The sequence below is a fragment of the Lampris incognitus genome, chromosome 6 (assembly GCF_029633865.1).
Source record: "Lampris incognitus isolate fLamInc1 chromosome 6, fLamInc1.hap2, whole genome shotgun sequence".
Taxonomy (NCBI): Eukaryota; Metazoa; Chordata; class Actinopteri; order Lampriformes; family Lampridae; genus Lampris; species Lampris incognitus.
This window is the reverse complement of record NC_079216.1, coordinates 6,598,339-6,618,309: the sequence shown is the minus strand read 5'-3', so window position 1 is coordinate 6,618,309 and position 19,971 is coordinate 6,598,339. Positions and strand designations below refer to the sequence as shown.

Below are 19,971 nucleotides of genomic sequence, written 5' to 3'. Positions count from 1 at the left end.
CTCCTCCACAGCCCTCTCAGCTCATTACCGAGTGTGTGAACCGTACTCCGACCACAAGGGACGCTACCACTTCGGCTTCCACTGTCCGCGCCTTTCAGACAACAAGACCTACATGTTCTGCTGCCACCACAACAACACAGCCTTCAAATACTGCTGCAACGAGACGGAGTTCCAGACGGTCATGCAAATCAACCTCACCACCACCGCCGATGGCTACGCACACAAGTGAGTCATAAAAATAATTTGAAAATAGTATATTAGTGACTGGTAATGACAAAATGTGTGGTAATTGTAGGAGCAGCTCTGCTGAATTATCCCACTAGGAATAATGGGTTCTGTGCCCCCAATTATAGTACCCCCATACAATGTGTTAGACATCTACTCTGTCAAGCACCCATCCATTCAATGGGTTGGCAAGAATCTTTAATTCCCTAAGGAATTAAAGAATGGATGAATGAAAGCCACTTTACTGAATGTACAACTATCATAGATAATAAGCAAATTCAGATTTCACTTTTTTCTGGGCGAGGGCCCATGGTGTTTCTGGTCCCAAAGGTGGGCCATTCATACTGGGTCTGTAATCCTGGCACTGGTAGCAATTAATGTCACAATGTTCTTATATCAACCTTGGGGGTCGTCCCGGGTCATCCTCTGTGTGGAGTTTGCATGTTCTCCCCATGTCCGTGTGGGTTTCTTCCGGGTGCTCCAGTTTCTTCCCGCAGTCCAAAGACATGTAGGTCAGACAAACCGGCCAAACTAAATTGTCCCTACGTGTGAATGTGTTGGCCCTGTGATTGCCTGGCATCCTGTCCAGGGTGTCCCCCCACCTGCCGCCCAATGACTGCTGGGATAGGCTCCAGCATCCCATGACCCTGCTTAGGATAAGCGGCTTGGATAATGGATGGATGGATGTTCTTATATTTATCCATTATCTGTGAATTATGAACTGTGGAAAATCATTTAAACTGCACAATAATACCGTAGTTGTACCTCATGAAGACCATCCTTGCGAGCACATTCTTCATGAAGATTTGAATTGCAGTGTAGTTAGAGAACATGTATTGTTCAGTAGAACCAAATATCAACCTATCACCAGAATACAGAAATTCTAGTGTTAAATAGTAAACACAACTGTAATAATGATCATAATAATCCATCCTGCAACAAAAACAGTGAAGGAACTGCAAATAAAAGCTAATACAACAAACAAACAAATTAGATTATGTTAACATAAACAGATGACCAAAGTGAAATTAAAAAATGATTGACAGAATTACATCAAACTCCAGGTGTCGGTGGCCCTCAGTGGATTTTCAATTTCAATGAATCGGAGCCACGCTGTTGGAAAATACGGTGCGGTCAAGTGGAAGCTCTTGCAGAGTTCTGAGAGTGAACAGTGAGGCGAAACGATGGGAAAACAGCTGCCTCCAGCCTTTCAGGAGTGACATCTCCTCAAATGAGACAGAAAGAGCCTCTCACGGGCTAGCTCCTCTGCCCCCCCCCCCCCCCCGGACAGTGTAACACTTATTGACATCATTTGCCTTCTGCACAAAAGGGTGCGCTGCCATTGATCTACACCCACGGTACAGCGGGACTAGAGAGATGCTGAAAGCAACCGGTGTGGTGTGAATATGACGCCTCCACATGGCAGCGCACCGGAGCAGCTAGGTGTCAAGAGCAGGATACTCCATCTAGTATCACCATCACACTGCACTGTGGACTGTGCCGTCGTACACAATCCTGTGTGAGGAGTCATGGCACTGTCTAATGCTGTAAACAGTCGTACTACGGTATATCAGACTATAATAACACACTACATACATTTTATACACATGCATACAGTACATGTACACATACATAAGGACATGAGTACAGATACATCTGTAAAAAAGACGGCCATGGGGCATCCAGGTAGCGTAAGCGGTCTATTCTGTTGCCTACCAACACGAGGATTGGCGGGTTGAATCCCCGTGTTACCTCCGGCTTGGTCGGGCTCAGACACAATTGGCCGTGTCTGCGGGTGGGAAGCTGGGTATGTGTCCTGTTCGCTTCACTAGCGCCTCCTCTGGTCAGTCAGGGCGCCTGTTCAGGGGAGAGGGGGAACTGGGGGGAATAGCGTGATCCTCCCACGCACTACGGCCCCCTGGCGTTACTCTTTACTGTCAGGTGAAAAGAAGCGGCTGGCGACTCCACATGTATTGGAGAAGGCATGTGGTAGTCTGCAGCCCTCCCCGGATTGGCAGGGGGGATGGAGCAGCGACCGGGATGGCTCGGAAGAGTGGGGTAATTGGCCAGATACAATTGACACTCACACCTACATACTTACTGATAGTAAATACAAACAGACAGACAGACAGTACATACATGCTAAGCACGTAGGTAAATGTTTTATGTTGTGTTACGTCTGACCACACCAAGCTGTACCATTCCATCGTCCCGTGTGGACAAATGGTCTTAATACACTCGCCACTCCACCGTGGAGGTTGGCGATGGAGGGAACTGGTCCTCTGGCTTCACGGGAGCTCTCAGAAGGCGGTGTGGGTGACAAAAATGCCGCTGTCTCTCCACTAATGTCCTCTCAGCGGGACTCTGCTTCTGGCTTGCCACACTGCCTCGCAGGTCGTGATATTTCATTTGAGCGGCAGGTCGCCTGGTGGGGAGCTGTTTAATCTTGGCTTTACTGGACAGCGGGGCCGGGAGAATGATATTTCTATTTCTAACGCCACCGCGGCGAGTTAAACTGCCCATAACCTGTCTCCTTCCCCCCTCTCCACCTGCCTGGTTGAAGTGGACAGAGATTAAAACTTTATTACCATTCAAGGTAAGATAGATATTTGCCTCGGAGGGGTTTTACCGTCCACGTATTGAAGTACATGTGCAGTAGTTCCTCTCGTAGAGGGATTTTTTTTTGCAGGCCAACACAGTTTATCTGTTTTGACTGTCTAAATTATATAGGATTTTGGTTAAACGTCTGAAACAGTGTGTATGGACATCTTGTTCTATGTTATAATCTTCAAAAATGAACACGAGTTTGAAGCATTAACACCACAGATACTACATAAGTGCTGCAAAATTCACAAGTTAAGATTTAACGATTAGTTTTATTTCACAGAACAAAACAGCCATATCTCTATTTGAGACGGACAACAAAAAAACCTTTTCTTGTCGCCCATAGAGGAAGAGCTGATGGAACCTATCGTTTTAAAAAATGTCAGCTTACTTCCGGGTTTTAAGATTTAAAACCTGACCAGTCAGGCAGAGATCTCTTTTTAATCGCAACTCCCGTGCCTTCCACGCCAGCTCGCCACAACTTTTCGTTTTAGTTGGCAGCCGCCTTATTTAAAACATCTTGCCGCGCACCTGCATGTGGTAGTCTGCAGCCCTCCCCGGATCGGCAGAGGGGGTGGAGCAGCGGAAGAGTGGAGTAATTGGCCGGATGCGGTGGGGGGGGGGGGGGGGTGTCAAAAAATGTAACTACACTGACGTGTTCAATTTTTTTCCGAGAAGCATTAATATGTATTTTCCCATTGAAATATACTATTCTCGGGTTATCTGGGTAGTGTAGCGGTCTATTTCGTTGCCTACCAACACGTGGATCGCCGGTTCAAATCCTCGTGTTACCTCGGCTTGGTCGGGTGTCCCTACAGACACAATTGGCTGTGTCTGGGTGGGAAGCCAGATGTGAGTATATGTCCTGGTCGCTGCACTAGCGCCTCCTCTCGTCGGTCGGGGCACCTGTTCGAGGGGGAACTAGGGGGAATAGCGTGATCCTCCCATGCGCTACGTCCACCTGGCGAAACTCCTCACTGTCAGGTGAAAAGAAGCGGCTGGCGACTCCACATGTATCGGAGGAGGCATATGGTAGTCTGCAGCCCTCGCCGGGTTGGCAGAGGGGGTGGAGCAGAGACCGGGACGGCTCAGAGAGCAGGTGATTGGCCAGGTACAATTGGGGAGAAAAGTGGGGGAAAATACCCCCCTCAAAAAAAAAGAAATACACTTTTCTATTCAACTTACATCACTTTAATGCTATTTACTTTGATGTATACTATGAACCTGTGTAATGAGGATTCATGTTGGCCCTAAAAACAGATGAGTCAACCATGGTCTGTAAATAAAGAGGTGGATAAACTGCATTTATGTGTTTACCCTCAATTACACCACTATTGTGAATGATTGTGCAGCTATTTGGGCCTTTTGTTGGACTCACAACCTGTCCATATTGTCTGCGATCCACCCAATGCATGCTGGGATAGACCCCAGCCTCCTGTGACTCTGATCTGGAATGAATGAATAAAGACAGTGAAGTAATGAATGAATAAGTGAATCCATAGCTGAAATGGGCTCGAAACGAATTGGCAGTGGGAATGAGCCATCTGAGAATAATGTTGGAAAAACACCACGAAAATCCACAAGTACAACTGACAGAAAATCAATTGCATCTCTTTCTCCCCCCTGAAGTTGTCACGTTTACTATTACATAACATTTGTTTTAGTTTTGTAGTGATGATTCACTCCTCCACAGACTACCTGCATCTTCTGGTTTGCTTAGCTGGAAAGTTCCCTTGGTATGGAAGGCTTTGCTGCCCTCAAAACCGGCTAAACAGACAAATTAAATTACCGACCAACCGTGAGCAGTGACTTAAAAGAGGTGAGGAGAGGTAAATGCAATTAAAAACACATTTAGATTTCGGTGCTGTTAAAGTATATGCCCGCTGTGGTGCTCATTCAAGCGACTCAAATGCATTTCAAACCATTTAGTCAGATAGATATCCCCAAGGCCACATCACTCTCCAGCAGAAACGGATTCAATTTGGGTAGTGGACTTGAAGAATTCGGGCGACTGTTTTTAAATAAGCTTCAATGACTTTAGTCAAAGACTCTAGGAAGTGTTTGTGTATGACAAAGGATGGATCTCTCACTAAATTCATCTGTTTGGGGGTTATTTCTTGAATACTCTGTCTCTAAATACCAGGAAAAAATGTCAGTAACACATTTTCTTTTCCCCTTAATGGATGTTGAGTGCCTCCAAGACCCTGAATTGGATTAAGTGGGCGTAGATAATGGTTGGTTGGATGGATGGATGGATGAGTGTCGCATTCAAACAAGACTGAATCACCTTCTTTTAGTGGTATCCTCCAATAACTCGCCTAACTGCATTAAATCATACATCACTCACAAAGACATTTATTATGGCTATCTTCTCAAGGGCTCCTTCTTTAATGTAGTATGAAACTATTGGTAACGGTTTGCCTTGTTGTAAATCTATGGACGTTGTCAGGCTGAGAGGAAATTCATTCCCACATTACACAAAAATCAGTTTGAGGTGGAAACCCGGATCACAAATTTAGCAAAGTTAGATTTGTCCAAATGAGACAGATCAACAAGTACTAATGAAATTCCTCATAAAAAAGGTAGCTAACGGAACAGATGGATGAAGGGTTTTTTTTGTGGTAAATCTTTTTTTAATGCAAAGCATACATGCTCAGTACAACCCTGCCTATATACATATTGACTCTGGATACCAGTTAGCTGAACTACAGACTTTGGTTTCGGTTTCTGAATAGGTTTACAGAAGCCCCTGAGAGACCAGACCAGTTCAAGGTCACCTTGATGGGTAGGTCTTACGCAAGCCGGTGCTGGTTAGCCTAATTTCTGCTTCCAACCAGAGATAGTTTGAATTATAATCAAGACAATGCACTCTGTTTAGAAAAGGACAGTTTTAAGTTCTAAGACGGCACTGACAAGTAAGACCATGTGAAGTCATGCTGTCAGCAAAACTGGCCAACCGAAGCACCTTTGTCTGCATATCATTAAGAATAGCAATTACAAGTGTAAAAGACTGCTGTAAACAATACTTGAATTAAAAATTGTAATTTCAATGATTCCTGAGGTGGTAGACAATGCATGCATTTCTTACATATCCTCATACCATACATGAACTTAGCGCTCACATGTGGCCTAGAGGGAAGTGACACGTTCACAAAGTAAAGAAATATCTGGAAATGGAAACAAGGAAAAGTAGAAGAGTGCACTTCGTAGAGTGCAGATCCCCGCCAGGTATATCTTCCCTTCTCCGGTGCTCGGACTTGGGCAAAAAACCAGCTGAGCAGTTAGCACTCAGCTGGGGTAAACAACAAGTTTTTCAAAGGTTTTGAATCACCGCAGCCTCAAGAAGTCCTTGATCATACAGCCATAACTTTGCACAAACATTATTAGGCTGATAGGTCCGGTAGTACGCGAGATTAGCAGCGCACAGATACACACACGGACAGAAAAAACAGTGTTTTTCCTCCCATTATTAGACTTTTGCGCAGCGCCCAAGTTGATTGAATTGTAAATTTGGAAAAAAAATTTTGAATATGCAGCACTCAAGCTAAAACGTTTAACTAATGCAAACGTTTTGCATGTCAGTCTGTGGATGTGCAGCCTCCAAGGTGGACACTCGCACGAATGCGACCAAGTTTAATATGAACTTGCACTTTCCAAAAAGAAAAGGTTTGCTATACGACCATTTTGGTCACAGTGTAGTAGCTCTGCCTTCACTAATGTTCCAGAAAACCACAGTTAGATCAGCTCTGGCTTCAGACAAAAGGCAGATCACAGCTGTGGTCGAGCGAGCTAGAGGGTAAATTAAGAGAGGGACCGGCAAATAGCAAGAACACACATTTTTCAAAAGGTTTTTAATCTCTGCAACTACGAGAGGTCCTTTATCATACAGTCATAACTGTGTACAAAAAAATATTGGGCTGATAGGTCAGTTTTTCCCAACAGCGCTACGGGTAATTCTGCCTCTGATTGGTTAAGGTTAGGGTTAGTCAATCACAGGCATGAGAACGCTTTTGTCAGACAGAAGTTCGATCTAAAGTTAGTTAGAAAAACAACAGATGTCTCCAAGCTACCACCTGGTGGACATAATAAACAAAATAAGAATACAGTGAGCAAAAACCATTGGTATAAATCAATTTTATGTTTCATCCTGTGTTGTGTTGCCTCCTTTGATACCTGCCATTGTTTTGGTTTAACGGTGATGTCACACTACCGGATATCCCTCCCTGTTCAACCAATCAGCTTTGGTTAAAGGTCTGTGGAGGAGGGAATCATCACTATAAAACTAAAAATAAACTTCAAATCCCTTCCTTGTCAGCAGACGGTAAATCTCAGCTTGACCACGTGCTCGAAGGTTGTGAAATTCTAGAAGCCATGACGCACATGAAAGGAGGGAAATCTGCTGGTCTGCTGCACTTCCAATTGAAATCTATGAACTATTTAAGGACAAACTGGTAAGCCCATTGAAGGATATGTACGAGGAGTCTTTTCAAAATCGATGTCTGCCTCCTTCTCTAAGAAGCGCATTAATCACATTGATTTTAAAACCGTATAAGCCACCCACCAAAATTGAGTGTTTTAGACCTATATCTCTTGAACTCAGATGCTAAGATATTAGCTAAAATCTTAGCCTTAAGATTGGAGAAATGCCTCCCATCTGTAATAGGTATAGATCAGAATGGATTTATAAAAAGAAAAAAAATTATTTATAACTTGTGAAAGAGGCACAAGATGCCAGTATTCTGTCAATCGATGCTGAAATACTATTCGATAGAGCTGAACGGTCCACAACAGAGCACTACAGATGCGATGTTTGCTTTGAGAATGTTGATGGACAAGTATAGAGAAGGCCAGAAGAAGTTGCATTGTGTCTTTGTGGATTTAGAGAAAGCATACGACAGGGTGCCGAGAGAGGAGGTGTGGTATTGTATGAGGAAGTCGGGAGTTGCAGAGAAGAATGTAGGCGTGGTGCAGGATATGTATGAGGGAAATGTGACAATGGTGAGGTGTGCAGTTGGAATGACAGATGGGTTCGAGGTGGGGGTGGGATTACTTCAAGAATCGGCTCTGAGCCCTTTCTTGTTTGCAATGGTGATGGACAGGTTGAAGGACGAGATCAGGCAGGAGTCTCCGTGGACGACATTGTGATCTATAGTGAGAGTAGGGTGCAGGTTGAGGACAGCCTGGAGAGGTGGAGGTATGCACTGGAGAGGAGAGGAATGAAAGTCGGTAGAAGCAAGACGGAATACCTATAGGTGAATGAGAGGGAGGACAGTGGAATGGTGAGGATGCAAGGAGTAGCGGTGACGAAGGCATATGAGTTTAAATACTTGGGGTCAACTGTCTAAAGTAACAGGGAGTGCAGGCAGGGTGGAGTGGGTGGAGAAGAGTGTAAGGAGTGATTTGTGACAGAAGGGTACCAGCAAGAGTTAAAGGGAAGGTTTACAAGATGGTTGTGAGACCAGCTATGTTATATGGTTTGGAGAAACTGGCACTGATGAAAAGCCAGGAGATGGCGCTGGAGGGGGCAGAGTTGAAGATGCTAAGATCTTCATTGGGAGTGATGAAGAAGGACAGGATTAGGAACGATTATATTAGAGGGACAGCTCAGGTTGGACGGTTTGGAGACAAAGCAAGAGAGGCCAGACTGAAATGGCTTAGACGTGTGGAAGAGATGCTGGGTAAATTGGGAGAAGGATGCTGAATATGGAGCTGCCAAGGAAGAGGAAAAGAGGAAGTTTATGGATGTGTTGAGGGGGGACATGCAGGTGGCTGGTGTGACAGAGGACGATGCAGAGGACAGGAAGAGATGGAAACGGAAGATCCACTGTGGCGACCCCTAACGGGAGCAGTCGGAAGTAGTAGTAGTAGTAGTAGAGATGAATGGTCATATTTATTCGAAGTACTCTCTCGTTTTGGTTTCAGTGTTGACTATCCAGTAGGTTAGAATTCTGTGCTTTTGACCAGTGGCAGAAGTTGTGACCAATAACATTATTTCTGAACTGTTCGATCTGTACCATGGAACACATAAAGGGGGCCCTCTGGCCCCCCTGGTATTTGTTTTAGCGTTAGAACCCATGGCCAACACTATTAGATATCACCCCATTAGAGGAATTTGAACTGCTGATGTAGCACATCATATGCAGATGATGCGCTTCTTTTTCTGACAGACCTGGATCAGTCTATTTCAGCTCTCACTGATATGATTAAGAGATTTGGGAAATTCTTAGGGTATCGAGTCAATAAAACTAAATATTCTATCCTCTTTCTCAATTAACAGGAAAGACTCCATCTCACAATTCAACATCCCTTCATGAATACTTCCAAAGGATTTAATTATCTTCGTATTTTTATTACCCCTCATCTGAGCACGTTAATCCCTGCCAATTATGATCCAGTCATATCAAAAGTGAGTGAATCTTTAAGCAGATGGATTTCTCTTCCCTTTTCCTTAATCGATTGCAAAATGAACGTCCTTCCCAAATTTCTATACTTATTTCAATCTATCCCACTCACACCCCATCTGAAGTTTTTCCCAAATATGAAGAAAGGCTTCGCCAATTTCATCTGGAACAATAGACGCCCAACTTTTGCCTCACTTTACTATATCTCCCATATGACAGAGGGGGCCTAAAGGTAACAAACCTATTATGGTACTATTGGTCAGCCCAATTAACAGCTGCCTTCTTGTGAGTTCCTTCGAAACCGCATTTACCCTGGGTAAAAATCAAATCATTGGCCTCAAACGGGCTAGGTTTAAATGCCTACTTGTATTCTGATTCTTGTAAGAATTCAAAGAAAATCACTCAACCCATTTGTTAGAAATACTCTGTTGCTGTAAAGCCCCTTGAGGCAAATTTGTCATTTTTGATATTAGGCTATACAAATAAAACTGACTTGACTTGATATGGCATGAGGTGTAGAATGCTCTAAGCGAAATTCCACCTCTATCACGCTTCTCCCCTATTTGGGGTAACGCAGACTTCAGACCTAGGGAGAATGATCTAGGAGTCAAGTAATGGTCACAAAAAGGCATCAATAGGATCATAGCTCGTTATAATGGACATTATTGATGTCATTTAATAAGCTCAAAGAAAAGCACAATGTTCTGCCGTCCCACATCTTTAAATACTTACAACTACGCAGCTTTATGAGTTCAAAGCAAAATCATTCACTTAAGTGTCCCCCTGTAATAGTACTAGAACAGTTCGCGACCCAGCACCAACATAGTAGAGGACAGATCTCTCTACTTTATATATTCTCATTTTAGTCTAAAGAATCATCTCTGACTCCAAAAGAACATAATGGAGTGACGATTTGTATGAGAATGTTCTGTATTGTGAATGGAGTCGGGTATGCACTAAGGCCCAAAGCCTCTCGTTAAATTCTAGACTTAAACTGATTCAATGCAAATAGATAATGAGAATGTACATTACCCCTGTAAAGATAAATAAATGTAATCCAGACATTATGCACACCTGTGTTATGTACTAAACTCATAAAGGAACCTTTTCCACTGTATTTGGGATTGTGAGAAGATGCAAACATTTTGGAAAGAAGTAGTAATTTCAATTTCCAAAGTAATTACTCAACCCATCTCTCTCAGTCCCAAACTCTACATCTTGGGCCTATACCCTGAAAATCTATCTTTGAGAAGACATGAGATTAAAATGCTTGATCTCTGCTTAATTCACACGAAACGCCTGATCTCTATCTTCTGGAAAAATGTGTCATGTCCTCATATCAGCCACTGGCTTAAAGAACTATGATCCTGTCTTGCACTGAAAAAACTAACATATAGCCTCAAATGTAAGCTCTATGAACTCTACAAAATCTAGGGCCTTTTTCTATGTCTTCTCGAAAGTGAATATCTGCAACACACTCACTCATGAATCCTCTCCTAGCATGTCCTATATAGGAATTTGATAATATAGTATGTACTTTTACATTGACAATATCTAGTATTTTTAAGCTATGCTCTACATTTGTATGACACACTTCATGTTTTTACTGCTCTATTGTCTGCACATGCGCTGTACTTTATATGTCTAAATGGAAATGCACTGTTTACTTTATCTGATTACCATAGCTGTCACTCCTGTTTTTGTTTGTTTGTGTGTTTTTCGTTAATCAATGAGATGTTTTGGGGTGGGGGGTCAAGTGTATATATTGTATGTAACTTATACACTTGTTCCTTGATTTGATTTTCATCAAAAATCCCAATAAACAACTTCTTCAAAAAAAATATATACACATGCTTGTTAGACAAAAGATTACAGTGTTCATGTGTTTGTAAGATGATGGCAGGACAGTACATATTTGTGCACAGATTTTGATTATAAAGTTTCAAGATTTTCCTCCAAGGAGAATACAGATTTTGTCATTGGTACATAAATCGTGGAACATGTCTACTTTTTGGTAGATTTTTGAAAAGTAAGTGTATCTAATGGCTTTGTATTATGGGAGAAGGAAGTGTTCTTCACTATATTTTTCAAAGGAGGTGTTGGATTCACTTAAAAGTGTTTTCCCAAATGTTTCTACATAACTGTGTTAAGTAACTTCTAAGCAACCTACATTATCAATATGTGCTCAAGGAATTCATGTTTACCTAACAGTTGTGCAGAACCAATTGACATAACATTTTTAAGTAAATCCAACATTTCATCATTTTGAGTGTGAAATGAAAGAAAGAATAATAATTCTATCCCTCGCTCTCTCTGCAGTAACTACACTGCCCTGATTGGCGTTTGGATCTACGGCTTCTTCGTGATGGTGCTTCTGGCTCTGGACTTCCTGTACTATTCGGCCATCAACTATGAGCTGTGCCGGGTCTACCTGGAGAAGTGGGGCCTTGGGGGTCGCTGGCTGAAAAAGGCCCGGAGTCAGTGGCACCAATCCCTCCCGGAGGAGAGCGAAGCCCAGGGTCAGGTCCAACCCATGATCCCTGGCCACTTCCAGCCCAGACACAGCCTGCGAGGGGAGAGCCACAGCCCCACGCTCCTAGCTCACAACACATCCACCGCCTGGTGAGTCACTGGTCACGTTTCCATCCAGCGTCCCAAGAAATTCAAAGCAAATAATTCAATGATGCGAAAAACCAAACACAACACGAATTCTAATGCGTTTCCATCAAATCAGTTTAAACAGATAATATCATGCAAGTGGGCGGCACAGTGGTGCAGTGATTAGCGCGGTTGCCTCACGGCAAGAAGGTCCTGGGTTCGAGCCCTGGGGTAGTCCAACCTTGGGGGTCATCCCGGGACGTCCTCTGTGTGGAGTTTGCCTGTTCTCCCTTTGTCTGCATGGATTTCTTCCGGATGCTCCGGTTTCCTCCCACAGTCCAAAGACATGTAGGTCAGGTGAATCGGCCATACTAGATTGTCCCTAGGTGTGAATGTGTGTGTGTGTGTGTCAGCCCTGTGATGGCCTGGTGGCCTGTCCAGGGTGTTTCCCCGCCTGCCGCCCAATGACTGCTGGGATAGGCTCCAGCATCCCTGAGAGCAGGATAAGCGGTTCGGATAATGGATGGATGGATATCATGAAAGTAGGTCTATGTGTCCTATGTCAGTTTCCTCCAATCCAGTGCTCAAGCTTGGGAAACAACACTCTATGATGTAACACCACTGAGAAAGATGGACAGTCGATGAAGAACTGATTTACAACCGACAAGTTTTTATTGCTCTATTGCAGCGGTGGCTAACCATGTGCCATGGAGAGCCATGTGTAGGCAGGTTTTCATTCCAGCCGGACTCCACACCAGGTGATTTCACCGACACATTGTTCCTCTTTGGCTGGAGGGTTGCTAATCAGTGAAATCACCTGGTGTAGAGTCCAGCTGGAATGAAAACCTGCATACACATGGCTCTCCATGGCACATGGTTAGCCACCCCTGACCTACTGGGTCATCTGATGGGAACATTTAATACTGTCCAAAAGGGAAGCTGAATGAAAGTATTACGCGTACACACACACAAAATGAGCGCTTAACTTGAAGTTAAGATAAAGAAACAGCTGATCTAGTAATTTAATTCCTTTCACAACTCTTTTTTTTTTATTATTAGGTTAATGTGTTTTCATTGCAATGTCTCACATTCCATTTTATCAAATAAAATGTCTGTCTAGTGTGAAAAAAATTATGCAAATTTTGGGGATTTTATTTATCATTTAATGTTTCCATTGAGCCTTTTGTATTTGAAAGGACAAAATTCACATAAAACACATGGATGGAAATACAGTTACTGTTTGTTACTCTGTTCACTTACTACAACTACACCATTTGGGAATTTGCTACTTTTGACTTTATGACTTATCTCTTCTGATTTTTTTTTTTGCTGCTCTTAAATGTCCATGTCGTCTACAAGCGTCACAGTGAGCAGGGCATGAGGTCGGTGACTCTCCGGTGTGTGAAGACGTACTTGGCAGATAAAAACAGGTTCTGATTGTTGTGAAGCTACAGTGATCAGCAGTCAGAGTATGTCTGGCGTTGATGAAACGATCCAGGCTATTAAAGTAACACATCATTAGCACACTACACAACAGAGGCTGGCAATGATTAAAAAACCCATAAGGCAGCCGGGTGTAATTGTAGTGCAAAATACTGAAGAACTAGGTCAAATTCTAAACTAGCTCGGGGTGTCAACAAATGGAAATTACCCAATTTTTCACTGTTCCTTTGCCTCTGTGTAGCTAATGTTAATCTGTGTGTTTTTCACTTTGTGCTGTGCGACTTGTGCTATTTAATTAGCGTCATGTGTATTTGAACAGACTGTGGCATCTGTACTTTTTTACCTTATCACAAGCCATTAGCTGGGACTCTGTATCGCCACGTTTCATATTCAGCTCCCAATTAGCGACGTTTCTATCAAAACGCTGCGTAAACTTTAAGCGAGTTTTGGGGCAGCTGACGAAGGAAAGTACGAGTCATTGAGTTTCCATCAGCTGGTGTGCCAGTAAGCAGCTATGTCACCGCCAGCTATTTGTATGCCACGCTGTTCAAGAGATGAAAATAAGGTAATGCAAGGATCAGAGTTATAATGGCTGAGGCGTCCGGGTAGAGTGGCGCTCTATTCCATTGCCTACCAACACAGGGCTCGCCGGTTCGAATCCCCGTGTTACCTCCGGCTTGGTCGGGCGAACCCTACAGACACAATTGGCCATGTCTGTGGGCGGGAATCCTGGTCCTGGATGCTGCACTAGCGCCTCCTCTGGTCAGTCGGGAGGCCTGTTCGGGGGCGTGGGGGAACTGGGGAGAATAGCATGATCCTCCCAAGCGCTACATCCCCCTGGTGAAACTCCTCACTGTCAGGTGAAAAGAATCGGCTGGCGACTCCACATGTATCAGAGCAGGCATGTGGTAGTCTGCAGCCCTCCCCATCGGCAGGGGATGGAGCAATGACTGGGATGGCTTGGAAGAGTGGGTTAATTGGCCAGGTACAATTGGGGGGGGTCCAAAAAAGAAAATTATAATGGCTGAAGCAATGGCTTTTGGCTTTATCTCCCATTCATCATCATTTATCCGTAATCAGAGATGTCTTTTATTCAAAAATTCTGGTTCCATCGCCTTCTGTGCATCTTCATCTAATCAGTACATTAACATTTCCACCTCAATTATGTGTAAAGCCTTTTTTCCGACGTTTAGGATTTTTGCTGAAATTTAGCATTTCCGTTCAGCTTCTCATTAGCTACTTCCAAATTTGCATAAAACACATCAGTGGAAATATAGCAACTCAATTACATCTACTGTCCTCCAATTATGAGTGAATGTGCACGTGCGCACACACACCCTCCAACATAACAGCAATACACTTTCCTTTCACTTCACAGCAATTAAGAGGTAACAGATGAATTCAGTTCAGGATATATTTGACCTTTGACTTGGAAAATTCAGCCTTGATATCAATACTTGATGAATTCCCCCACACTGTAATCCATTAGCAGATCAGTTTGCCCTGAGCGCCTGACTCGTATTTGTCTTTCATCTCAAAAATAGCTGCACTCCGTCTCAATACCAACCTTTCCTCTACCATTCATTCAAGCCACCTCATTATGCAACTGTCATTATTAATGAAGTGCACTCTGCAGCGCCAGCCAGGGGCAACCTGACCGTCTTGACTCAGAGTCAAATTAGAAAATGGTGATGATGAATTTTTCTTTCCTCCTTTTGTGAGAAACCACTGTCTTGTTGCTGACCTTTCAGTTTCTCTTCTCTGCCTTGAAGGGGAGTGACTCGGGTTACGGTTGTTCATCTCTCGGTTTGTTATGATTTAAAGTTTTTAGTAAAACATGCAAGATCATGTACAGAGATGAGGGGAGTGAACTCTGACAAACAGCCGGCTCCCCTGGGATCACCTTTAACCTCAGCAGACATGATCCGTGGTTCAACCTTTGGCGGTGCAGCAGGAATCAGGCACGATTGGCAAAACAAAATCGAAATTGTGAGCAGTCAATTTTTCATTCGGTTCAGATGCTGTTCCCAATCTGTCTCACCGGGGCCTTGGAGCCGCTTCCCACGGGCAGATTTCTGTCTTTTTCTCTCCATGGCCATGATATTTTAATGAGGGCAGAGGCTTGACAAATGGGTGGACTGAACTAGTCGGGGCCCCGACACAGAGAGAATCACCTCAGTGGTAGAGAAAGAGATCCCAGGGCCGCCCGGCTGGTGGAAATGTACTTAACCAAGAGTACACGCGTCCACCGAGGCTCCTCATTAGACAGAGAGTCAATGCAGTTTGAGAAATATCATCAATCTCAGACTGGGTAGGTTGACCTATGTTGGCATCCCTCCAGCTTTAGCGAGAGCTTGTCTATAAAAAGGCATCCGAACTGGAGCAGAACTCATCCTAGTGAATGACGACAAAGGTGGCCTTTGGGTTAGGGCATGCTGATGATACCTGCTTATAATGTTAACTTCTTGCTAACACATGCTAATAACACTGCCTTCTTAGTAATACCTGCTGAAGTAGCACATGAGTGATTGTACCTTCCCATTGAGCACTAGATCTGGTATCAACGTGGCGGCTACATGTTAGCGCTGATCTAGCTGATTATACAGTATCGCCAGCTAAACATAGCCCACTTTTAGACCAAATTATTTAATTAATTAGTTATTGCATAATTATGTGTCGCCCAAACAACTTCAAATGTCTAAGATACACAACACAGGACAGTATATTAAGCTAAAATGCTTACATTTGCCTTTGTTTTAGTAGTAACCTGTTAGGCTAAGATTTAAGGCGGTTCTACATTTGAGGACTGAACCAGTTTTTGCTCATGCAAGCTGTTCAAATTTAAAGACTGGTCTTAATGATCAGTCTTGCATGCTGTCTTGATCCTCTTCACACTAGGCTACAGCGAACAGGTTGAGTTTCACACGTAAGGACTCACTAACCCGATCATTCACGTCTCAAATTTTGTGGAATCTTGTCGGTTCAAAAAAGAAGTTTAAGAACAAAGAGCACAGCAGAAAAGTGCGAGCTTGGGCATCCAGGTAGCGTAGCGGTCTATTCCGCTGCCTACCAGCATGGGGGTCGGCGGTTTGAATCCCTGTGTTACCTCCGGCTTGGTCGGGTGTCCCTACAGACAAAATTGGCCATGTCTGTGGGTGGGGAGCTGGATGTGGGTATGTGTCTTGATCGCTGCACTAGTGCCTCCTCTGGTTGGTCGGGGCGCCTGTTCAGGGGGGAGGGGGAACTAGGAGGAATAGCGTGATCCTCCCGCACACTACGTCCCCCTGGTGAAACTCCTCACTGTCAGATGAAAAGAAGCACCTGGCAACTCCACATGTATCAGAGGAGGCATGTGGTTGTCTGCAGCCCTCCCGGGATCGGCTGAGGGGGTGGAGCAGTGACCGCGACGGCTCGGAGAGTGGGGTAATTGGCCAAATGCAATTGGGGAGAAAAAAAAGGGGGTGGGGTTGCACAGTGAAGAAGACATGGCTTGAGAGAAGACCGCTTCAACGCTTTACTACATAGAGAGTAATGGCAGCTACAATAGCCATTGTCTTGACCATTGTTATGAAATGTTTTTCCTTATGTGTGCTGGTAGAATTTATTGTTGATAAAATGTCTGCATGTCCTGCCTGTTCTGTTTATGTTCCAAAGCCTCAATCTCTTTGGCTGTTGACACAGCCGGTCTTTGACCCATTCAAACAACACAACACAGTCTTGACAAAATCAAACATGCTTTAAAGAAGTCTGCTGTAAAGACTCAAAGACTGGTCAGGACTCAGCGGGGTGGCAGAATCTAGAGTCTTGAGTCCTTTCACACTAGAGGATAATCTGCCACCAGTTATCTGCCTCCTTTGGCTTCAGTTAGCCCGACGCAAGAATCGGCCCAATTCTCGCCAAGTGTAGAGCCACCTTTAGACGTCCACTAGCCTTTCACTTTTCAACCCAGTTTTAGCCCTGACATGCTAGGCTAAAAAGCCTAGACGCCTTTAGCTTAGACATCCTGACACATAACTGAGAAACAACATTGTGTATCAAAGAAAGTTAAAGTCGTTTGGTCTACAAGTGGGCTACATTTAGTCTGATATAATCAGAGTTGGATGAGAGCTAATGCAGAGTCACCACATTGAAATTGAGTCTAGTGCTCGCTGGGTTCCTTCCCCATTGACTTGTCATATCAAGATGACAAATTTAAGAGAACAAGAACGACTAACTCTGAAGTACTGGCAAAGACTGTCTTGCTGGGAAAATGATAAGTATGCTATGGCTTCCACCGTCTCACTGCTTCCGGTGTGGGAAGATGACAACGCGAATTCATGTTCGCAGCAGCCTCATCTAGTACCGGTGTGGGTAGATGGTGGCGTGAATTCACATTTGTGCCAGCCTCACCCAGTACCATCCATGCAGTGTCTTTGTCCACATCTGCGTCTACATTTTTGTCTTCATTTGTTGGCTGAGGGCTGGCGCTGGATCAACTGCGACAGCTTGGTCTGCTGCGCTGTGGGCCCAGGGACTGCAGCCTTGCCCCGAAATGTACCCGAGGAGGTAACACTGAGGGCGGTCTGACAGGATGCAGAAGCGGGGCAGGCTAAGCTAACTGCTAGCCCATGCAGACCGGCAGTTCCGGTAACACCGAGAGCAGTCTGGCGGTGGCCTCGCCTGTCATTGTCTGGTGTTTTTGATGTCGTCGTGTGGAGTGCGGGCAGGTGTATCAAGGGTGTCTGGCTGGGAGAGCTGGCGCTCGATCAGCTGGGAGGGCTTGGTCTGCTTCATCTGACCACGGCCCCTGCCTGGAGCTGCACCCAAGGAGGAAATGCGGAGGGCGGTCTGACGGGACGCGTAATCCGGGCAGGCTAGGCTAACTGCTAGTCCATGCAGACCAGCGGTTCCAACAGTCATCCAGGCTGGCATTTGTTGGACAGTGATTTTTTTTTCTTTTTCTTTTGGTTTGGATACATGTGTTAGTTTGAATATATGTGTTCTTGTAGTTCTTAAATGTGTTTTTGTCTGTATGTTGCACTGCTGTGGGCTGGGGGAAATGGCGTTTCATTTCACTTCATGTTTGCAAGTACATGAGGTGAAATGACAAAGTGTCCCTGATTCCTGATACGGAGGGTATTCACAAGCTATAAGAGTTGAAAGCTACGAATATTTTACATAGTCATTCACATCCCTGTCAGAGAGGTGTACTTGACCCAGGGCAGTCACAAGCAAGATTCTCCCTCCGTTTTTCTGGGGCAAGATTAGAATAGCATGCTTTCAAAGCAAAAAAGCCATGTGACTGCTGTGTGAACTGACAAGTTTGCACTTTGCACAATGGAGCACTTACAGGACTTTTCAGCATGTAATCATAAATATGCCTTTTTAGTGGTAATAGTAGGCAACGCTGCCTTGCTTGAACTGCCTACAGTAGATGTTGCCCACACAATGCGTCATCAGATGGCCTTTGGTTCTCTTGCAGGGGCGGGGGACTAAACTTTATCCCCAGAGAGGACGTTGGGTAATGGCTGAGGCAACCAAGTCCACTTTTTAGTCAAACATCTGTTGGCCAAATGTAAACTAGCAGAAATAGGGTCACATCCCACAACTAGCGCAGCGGCATCTAAAAACAACCCAGTTGCACGGCGTGTCGGGACCCCATCATAGACGCTCACACGGTACGGCACAATAGTCTCAACACCCAGTCAAAGTATCAAATAATCTCCGCAGAAATCCTTTTTTCTCCAGGGAAAGTAAGGCAAGTAGCGTTTGACGTGTGGGAACACTGTTTACCTTGACGCCGTGTGAGAAGGCTGCTATGTGGCGCTTCAGATGCGTCTAGTGGGTTCAGCGTGGGTGGCCCGGGGGTCTGTTATTACTTTCTCGCTACGGATATCCTTTATTAAAGTTTGCTATTCAGGTATTCAGTTGGGTTCGAACAAATTAAAAAAAAAAACTTTATTATCGGTTCTCATCCGACAGTGAATGATCCATTTGTGAGCAAGTCTCTGCCAAGTTGGGATAATGTGGTTTGCCAGAAAGGGTACAATGTCTCTGCTCTTGGCAAGTTAGAGCTGGGAATAGCCAGTGAACATATGTTTAAGATTAACATGATGTTGCCTTTAATAGAAGCACAAGTCTAGCCAGATATTATCAAAACCTGACTCACAAGTACAGTCAGAATATAACCATAACCATAAACCAAAGTGGCAAATACAGATGCACCAGGTGGAGAGACACAATTATATGCCATTTCATTAAGAATTTAACCCGCATCGCTGGTCGAATCGGTGTCACACTTCTCAAATTGAACTACACAGGGTCAAAACCTGCAAATACCATTGGATAAAAAGGACCCAAGACCTTTCGATGAGAGATGCACCAGCCCGTCTCAATGCCATGAACACACACACACACACATATGACATCAGTTCTCTGGGGGATTTCCTTTTTAATCCCTTAAATGGCAGTAAACACAGCTGTTTCAGGACTCTCCCAGCATATTACCCATGATGCACTGCGCGGCATTAGAGCACCAAAGGACGAATCCAGCTGTTAGAACACCAAAAGTCTGGATAGGTCTGCTGTTTATGCCCACACCAACTGTCCCCACCCAGGAGTAAATCACTCCCCTCGAGCCTCGTGGCACCGAAGAGCAGCGGAGACGGCAGAGATTTCGAGGCGTCTGGTAGTTTTCGCCGTTATCAGCTCTTTCACATTG

The 19,971-nt window shown here is 44.4% G+C and overlaps 1 protein-coding gene across 2 annotated transcripts in view; it reads left to right on the top strand.

Annotated features, from left to right (window-relative positions):
- shisal1b (shisa like 1b) overlaps positions 1-19,971 on the top strand; it is a 69,480-nt gene that overhangs the window by 43,235 nt on the left and 6,274 nt on the right. Inside the window, exons 2-3 of one of the 2 annotated variants that reach the window (XM_056282579.1) lie at positions 12-225; positions 11,550-11,852. In XM_056282579.1, coding sequence (XP_056138554.1) covers positions 12-225; positions 11,550-11,852 — 517 coding nt within the window. Of the gene's footprint in view, positions 1-11; positions 226-11,549; positions 11,857-19,971 lie in introns of those variants that run through there. The other variant, XM_056282580.1, reaches the window with a different exon arrangement.